This window comes from Ostrinia furnacalis, unplaced genomic scaffold (genome assembly GCF_004193835.3).
Source record: "Ostrinia furnacalis isolate ACB-3 unplaced genomic scaffold, ASM419383v2 OfSCF7140, whole genome shotgun sequence".
NCBI classification, from domain to species: domain Eukaryota; kingdom Metazoa; phylum Arthropoda; class Insecta; order Lepidoptera; family Crambidae; genus Ostrinia; species Ostrinia furnacalis.
This window is the reverse complement of record NW_021137379.1, coordinates 113965-122700: the sequence shown is the minus strand read 5'-3', so window position 1 is coordinate 122700 and position 8736 is coordinate 113965. Positions and strand designations below refer to the sequence as shown.

The 8736-nt window shown below is 37.1% G+C and overlaps 1 protein-coding gene across 1 annotated transcript in view; it reads left to right on the top strand.

Annotated features, from left to right (window-relative positions):
* Positions 1-1143: 1143 nt before the first annotated feature.
* Positions 1144-8736, top strand: part of LOC114363461 (protein kinase C and casein kinase substrate in neurons protein 1-like) — a 33974-nt gene continuing 26381 nt past the window's right edge. Inside the window, exons 1-2 of the mRNA XM_028319185.1 lie at positions 1144-1162; positions 6716-6960. Coding sequence (XP_028174986.1) covers positions 1146-1162; positions 6716-6960 — 262 coding nt within the window. The 5' untranslated portion in view covers positions 1144-1145. The remainder of the gene's footprint in view (positions 1163-6715; positions 6961-8736) is intronic.

The following is an 8736-nucleotide window of genomic DNA, read 5'->3' as shown; positions in this document are numbered from 1 at the left end:
TCACTTACGAATTGTGTACATATTAATAGGCTTGAGTCATAAATAGCTCAAATTGTAAACATCATCCTGTTCATCATAAAAACAATAAAACTGCTTGAACTATACTCCTGTGTGTCCTTTCATAACATACTTTATTGACAGAAAGTAGAAATTTACAAAGCATTTATAGTAAAACGTAAGTAGATAGGTACTTTAAATACATAATTTTATATAATAAATGCTAATGTAGTTAACGCATCTGCATTAGTCTGTTTCTACTTCAACTTATCCTTCCATCTTCGCCCTTCATTCAGTTAAAAAGGATCCGGTTATTCTGGTTCATTTCAAAAGCTTTGTGGCCTTGTCTGGACTGGGAAGGGGCTGGAATAAACGGGAGCACGGAATAATCGGGGATTTCTTTATTTGTCAGTCGTTGTTGGTGCAGAGACGTCGAGAGATGTGGCGAAATATTGCACTATCAGTACTCAAGTTGTTTGGGCTCGTTCCCACGAATTACAAATTAGAACGGATCGGTTTTTTGCAGTATCCCGCAAACGGGATGTGCGTGTGAACGTTAATCATCATCATCATCATCTCAGCCAGCCATAGGACGTCCACTGCTAAACATAGGCCTCCCCCAATGCTTTTCCATTTTGCGTGGTTGGTAGCGCCCTGCGTCCAGCGCCTTCCTGCTACCTTCACGATGTTGTCGAACGTTTATATTAACACGTAATCTACTAAACTGGATCCTGCAAAAAACGTGATGTCTCTTCTGTCTCAATGTGGAAAAGCCCTTACGCGCTAGTTAGTACAATAAATTAATAAATTAACGACATTTGTAACGGCAATCTACGAGTAAATTATGAAATTGAGTGAACAATTTATGATCAAGAATTTTGTCTCCCACATTCCAATAAACCACTACAAATAATTTAAAAGTTCAGAGATCTATTAAACCAATGTTATCATCGTCAGTTACACCAACGATCTCAATGTACACTTCCTATTACAGCGTTCACGAGTGTAGTGTCGTAGGTGCCCGCAATCACTGCGCGTGCGCACACCGCGGGATTGAGTGAATTTGAGTGACAAATCAGTGCGCTAATAGTGACGTGTGAAACGGAGTGATGAGAGTGAAAAGGCGTTGTAAAGGGAAATTGCATCATATGCTCCAATATTTCAGGTGACTTATTGAGTATTTGTGTAACCTGTAAAATACCATAACTTCGAACTCCTCCTATGTTCTTCTGATTAATCCGTTGCGGGTCCAATGACAGTTTAACTTTCCCCCGGAACAAACTTGACCTTCACTGGTTGGGTTTTTATTGGCGGTCAAGCTGCAGATCCTGGCTACACAGGAGTCGCAGCGGTGGGAACGAGAGGTGGGAATAGTCCCGTAATTCAAACAGTTCATCGTGTGGAATGTAAATGACGTCACACATCTTGTGTCAGGCTTTATGAGCCGCCATAGAAGTCTGACATTGTTCAATCGTCGGTCGGACGTGTATTGAATCATAATATGTATTTATTTTCGAACAGTGCGGTTGATTCATGCCTGTTATTTCCTAACAAAACGAGGGAAAATTTACAGAAAAAATGTTTTCAATTTGTCAATGCCATCTCGTAATTGTCTTGGAACAGTCACTCACATCACCAATAAAATTTTTTTGCTATGTAATTATTCTAATTATATTCTTTTAATTCACATGCACTAAATGCGCAAAATAAATCTTATTATTTGGTAATGCATTCGCGGTTGTAAACTAATTATTTATTTCCTTATTAATTGCATCTTTTTTATCCTCCTGCTGAAGTAATTGGCATTTCCCTGTTCAAAATCGATTTAGAAATATGATAGGTATAGTGTTTTCCTACAGTTAATAATAACAGTCTGGAATGTCTGGATATCAATTATTTGTATCATTATTTTCTATCACTCTTATTTCATTTTCAAATAAATAAACTCGTTTAAAATCGTCTACAATTACGTAAAAAGAAATACTTTTATTGGTATTTTTAACGGCAAAGTGTAACCGCAGTGCCACAAACGTACAACAGCATTGATCTTGACATTATAGAGGAAATGCGGATCATTGCGGCAGTCGGTTGTTATTTTATTACACTTCAGTGCAAAATTACGGGAACACAGTGCAAAATTACAGGAACAATACATTGGCTGGGTTGCACCATCTTTCTTTAACCGTAACTATAACATTAAGCGGTGTTTTCTGTATGGAGTTTGACTTTGAACGTTTGTTATAGTTAAAGTAAGCTAGTGCAGCAACTCAGCAGTATACTTACTCCATAAGAGACAATTTACTAGAACTCCATTTTTGCTCTTGCAGAAGCAGCTTACAATAATTTCACTGGTTGAACGAGATCTGTAAACCCATGTTCGCAAATAAAAATGATTTGAGTGAGTAAGTGGAAGTTCAACACAGTACTTGATGGCACTTAAATTAGAGACTGAAATAGGTGGTCATTTGGTTAATGATTCAAATCTGTCAATCGTTATAAAATCATTATAAAAGGAATGTTATCTAACAATTGATAAGATCCTTAAGATTAGATAAGATAATTTTAGTGTCAACTAATCAATTGCCACATTATACTATCAGTTTTAAACCGTGTTTCTTTGACCTGTAGTGTAATTTGTTTAATAAGGGCCGGTTTCTGTTGACCGCAAGGAATGTGAGATACGAGTAATTGATTTCTCACAGCTGATGACTCCATTATGATTATATCAATTAGTTGTAACCACGTAAGCACATAAGTGTTGTTGTTACCTACGTTTGAAGTACTGAGGAAATAACATCCTGCCACAAATGTTTTAATTAACGGTTTTAATGACTATCGACAAATAGTTTTAAATCTCTGATATTGCTTTACTACGAGGGCGGCACTGAAAATTTCGGGAATCAAGGAAGTGAAACAACATTACTATTTAAAAATGTATTTATTGCTTTTTAAAGTATTCTCCGCGAAATTTGACACATTTTTCCATACACGAAACCAATCATTGAAGCAACCATTGCATTCGGAAGTTTGGGTCTCCAAAATGGCCGTTTTGTAGGCTTCCACAGCTTCTTCAGGTGATGAAAATCTCTGACCACGCAATTTATTCTTTATTTAAGGGAAAGTATAGAAATCATTAGGGCTTAGGTCGAGGCTGTACGGCGGATGGACTAATAATTCTATGTTTTCTTGCTCTAAAAACTCCTTTGTTCAGTGCGCGGTGTGAGAACTCGCATTGTCGTGATGGAGGATGATGCGGCGGTTGCAGTTCTCTTTACGGAGTTCAGAAACGACCTGTGGCAAACAAATGCTAGCATACTAATCTGCATTAACCGTTCTTTGTCCCCCAAGAGGAATAGTCGCAACATGGCCGGTTTTGGAGACAAACGTGGCCACCATTTTTTTTGCAACACTCCGTGAACGAACAATTTTTGTTGGCTTTAATTCATTTTCGAACACCCAAACTCGTGACTGGTTTTTTGTTTCGGGTTCGTACGCGTATATCCATGATTCGTCACCTGATACGATGTTGTATACAGCATTTGAGGATCCTGCATGTAATCTCCCGAGAGTTCTGACGCACCAAGTAACGCGAGCCGCTTTTTGCTCTTCACAGAGCGAATGCGGTATCCATCGGGAAAACAACTTTTTTACACCTAATTGTTCATGCAAGATTATTTGTATTTGACTCATGCCAATGTCTAAAGTTGCCTGAATTTCGCGGTATATCACATGTCGATCTTCTTCAATCAGCTTACGCACAGCATCAACGTTTTCTTAGGTGACTGCAGTTTTTGGACGACCTTGACGGGGATCATCACTGAGCTTGACACGTCCACGTTGAAATTCAGGAAACTAGCGATAAATTGTGGTTTTGGATGGGGCTTCATTACCAAATGCAGAAATCATCCGGTCAACACACTGTTTTTGTGTTAAACCACTTCAAAAGTCATAATAAATCATCGCTCTTGAATTTTCTCGAGTCAATTCCATTTTCTCAACGACTAAACAAGTTTGACAAGACCTTGTGATACGACCGAGAATCTTTTTTTAAATAAATAAATGGTATACGATTTTTAAAACCCTGGACTTTGCAATTAAATAGATTTTAATATGACTGGAACAGTGGAAATATTCCATTCCCGATACTTTTAGTGCAGCCCTCGTATCTATTTCTGTTATCAGATTTAATTGTTGTCTGTGCTAACGATTCTTTGTAAATTTACTTTACTAATGTCTTAAAAGTGAAAAAAAAAAAGATTTTTATAAGAAAAGTTAAATAAAAAAAAATTAGCTTTCATTAATACGATTTTGCAACAAAAATGAAGGTAAAGTCGGATCTGGAAGATGTATTATGGTGTTCTAAAGATACCTTACCCTACCCTACAATACAATGGTATCTTATCAAATAGAGACTAGCTAATGATGATAAACAAGAGTTCTAAAATCAAACACTATCTAAATGAGATGGGGAGACCGAGGGAATTGCGAGCTCGCTGATAGAGTTAATAGGTTGCCAAAAATCGACAATGTCCTTACGCTCTTCGGGGTTCCTCTATGGAGTCTATGGTTTTATTTTTTGTCCTATTTTAATTTATTAATCTCAATGTCTTCATCGGTTATTCTACTTGCTCTTAATCCTCAATGAGCATTTTAAACAGGTGTTCTTAGCGTCGAAAAATGTCGTTATCAGTTGGTTTGTTTACGAAGTCTTCGCGACAGTAAACGGTGACGTCACGCTTTGTCAAAGCCAAGTCAAGGTTGCGAATGCGAACGGTGTAATTATCGGAAGATAAATTTACCTAGATGACTTCATGGTAGCATCTTCGCGAGTGTACTTAGCGATAGGGCTGGGTCTTACTCTAGGATCTATCTTTTTTACCTACTTAAAAAAAACTTTGTTTCATTATAATAATTTTTCATGGCGATAATTTTCTCCAAATATCTCGGGAACGTGACACCTTTAAGGTACCATAATGTACTGTTTGTTCAAATAACCTCGGTATCGCTTTCATCTTGAAAAAATTGCGGGAATGTTGCGGTGGTTGCGGGATATGCCAGTTTTCAAACGTCATTAAAGTCACTATTTTTGAAATTTTATAATAAAGATCTTCGTAGATTATTTTCTATATTGTTTTCAGCTGTAAAGAAACTGATTAACGGGTAACTAAGAAAGAAGTACCTACTTAAACTTTCACGTTGAAACATAAAAAATAAGAAACCTAAATTAAATAACTTGATGTCAAATAAATATTAGAGAGTTGACAACCCTATCTGCACATTCGTTTGCTTTTTCATTTACCTCTTGATATAAAACTTGTATGATATTGCTCACGCGAGCACCGCAGGGTTATTAGATGAGCATATGTATGGCTATGTAACGATGTTTGCAAGGTTGTTTGGAGTAAAGGATTTTATCTTTTTGCCTTCGTTTTGTGCGTCTAATAAGTATTTCAAATATGTGTAAGCCTCTTTTTCTAATCTTAGAGATTAATATCGGCGTATCTTTTACCCAAGATAACTTTAAATATCGTTTTCAGATCACCTCACTAATCCTTCAAGCCTCGCGAATCGAGCCTCAATAGATTTTAATTGTTACGGGGTTTTATGCGACTGCCGAGGTTTGATGGGCTAAATGCTCAAATGGCAATGACAAAAAGTACATCTTTTTTCAGTCGAAACACTTAAGTCAAAATTAATTTATTTTCAGGCTTTTGAAAAGTACTTATACACTATCACTGCTACAGACAGGATAAGATAATTTGACATACCAAGATTTACGTTTTATTTTCACGACGAACAAATACATTGAGTATGTCAACACATCGTCCTTATTACTATTTATTTATTCACAATGCGACTTACATACTTACCTGCTGATGAACATTTTTACCCAATGAGGTAACCCGATGATCGGCTGACGTCATGGACCGTCATTCGTTTGAGAATGACTTAATTGCGACTTAATTATCGATATCAATCGGAAGAATCCACCTGTTTAATAATACAAGCCTATCGACTAAGGAAAAAAAAAGCAGTTTTGCACTTTGTGCGATTAAATCCGTGAAAATACGGTCCGGATCGTAGAGCTATTTGTATGGTTTACGGACTAGTGACCGATTTACGACATCCTATTATTCGATTTCTATGGATTTTGACGGATTCGAATCGGACGTGGTACTCTAGCAATTTGTCCTGAATTTTCAGCGAGCGATCTTTTCAAGCGAGGAAAACCGTATCATATAGGAATTGCAGTTGTAGTTTAAATGTCTGCAACAACTGACAGACATTATGTATATTTACGCCTTGATATGCCTCACATACGTTAAATTACAAATCTTTAAAACAGACGTTTGCAATAGCATTCTTGCATAAATAAAATATAATCTAATAAAAAGTGATTTATCTGAGAGCAGTATAAAGTTCAAGGTATTGCACCAAATTCACATTCTTAAAACTCAAGTACGTATTTGGAAATATTAATGCATGATGATAAACACATGCATATTTATCGACGCATCTATTGCGTAAGTTTCCTTTGACAGACCTTGCAAATATTTTATGTGTAACACGAATTTGTTAAACAAAATAAACTTTTGCTTCGTCAGTTAATGCCATCTGTTGGCGCAATTGAGAACTACTTAGTAATACAGCGCCATCTCTCGGCAAAAATGAAAATTTCTTCGTAACACAATTTTGAAAGTACTCTCTTTTGTTTCAGAGGGGCGGTGTGTGAGTGCCGCACCGCCATGTCGCATCACAGCGATGAGCAGGCGCTGCTCACGGTGGCCTCCGACTCCTTCTGGGAGCCAGGAAACTACAAAAGGACCACCAGAAGGGTGGACGACGGCCACAGACTATGCGGCGAACTACAGACCCTAGTGCAGGAGAGAGCAGACATAGAGAAAACGTACGCGAAAAGTTTGCGAGGCTGGGCGAAGAAATGGAACGATCTAATTGAGAAAGGTCAGTTGATTTGTTACTATAGCGTTGGAAATTCATCTGGTAGAAAAACACGTAATCTATAATCTTTATAGGTATTTCAAAAAACATTATTTCTTATCAGGGAACAACCAGGTTTTTCTTCTGTCGAAGTCTTAATCAAGTATTAGTGGTTAGTTTCTATCGACAGGGATGTAGCAGTTTGGGCATATTCTGATTTCCGACAGTTCTCCGCCCTTCAAAAGATGGTGCTGTCTGTAACTTGGATCACATTGGCGTGTACATAATTATTTAGACACGCGAATAGAGTTGGTTTTTTATATTTTAGTAGGTACATATTTATTTAGTTACAAATTGACTTGTTACGAACGTATTTGCGGTTGAATAATTGCAATTGAACGTGGTAATTAATATTTCAAACATCTATTCCGGTTTCCGGTCTGATTTAAGCCACAGTAATTTGAGTTACCTACATAACCTCAGTTGTCGTTTCAACCGAAGAAAATTTACTGCTGGACAGAGGCCTCCCCCAAGGATTTCCACAGCGTCTCAAGAACTTTTCTAGGGCTAGGTATCAATTCTACTAAAATCATCATTCTAATGCTATAGCGTGTTGTATCGGAATTTTAATACAGGAAATAAGCATGAAAGCTTTTCACACTTTCACATTTTCATCTCAGCTTCACACAAACGTAAATACTGATGCAACGCTTAGAACACCCTGTACCGCTAACGTATAACGTCTCTCTTAGCGGATGTTTATTCACAATGTTTGATTGGTAAAAGGCCCGCCTTTTGTATGTCACTATCGACGCTTATGAAAGGGTATTTGAATATTTATGTACTGATAGCACATCAAGCTTGACATTGTGGGACTTTAGGGCGTTGTAATAAATGCTGGTTTAGAATAAAAATGTAGAGTCTGGTGTGCTGTTGATAGCTTGATGAGGACCGAGACGAGTCATGTTTGGTGCATTCTTGAGCCAAATAAGTTGATTAGTTTATGATTAGATGATTGTTGATATAATACGTAGTACATAGTAGACATCGTCTTAAGGATATTGAGATTAGTTAACTCTAGACGCCACCATAGTATGCCCTTATGGTGGGTTTTAAGTGGTTGTAGCGCAAGCTGTTTTTTTATGCAGAACGAGGCAGGTATTTGACCGCAATCGCACCTGATGTTATGTGAGATGCTGTATAGAATGTTGCATAATTATCTGCCCTGTAAGTGCTTATTCACTCTCACCTTGAAAAGTTTGGGACGTGTATAGATGCCCTGAAAAGGTCCTCTGAAATTCATTATTTCAGTTGTTATGAACAAAAAAATCATTAAACTAAACTAGAAGCTTATTAAGTATTTCACTCTATTCCTATTTTAACAGAAAACGCACATTTTCTATTACAAAAATAACTGTAGCAAGAAAGCAGCTATTATTGTATAAATAAGTATGATTACAAGTATTTACACTACAGCAATAATACCTAACACACCGTGTCACCGATCGCCTACGAGGAAATCAGAAATTGTTCGCGGAGTACAGTCAACAACGTATCATACTGCATTCTTCTTGTAAAATAACACCTATGACCACTACATGAGATCGTCACAACTGGATAGTCTGCGTCAATAGTTCGTGACACCCAAAGTTGACAACACAACCTTATTTCAATAGGCTAGTTTTCCTAAAAAAACAAAAATATTGGACAGGATATTTTTATTTGTCAATCAAATTATGGTGCGTTGAAGTTACGCGTGACTTCACAAAATGTTACACACATTTAACCATTAACCACGCC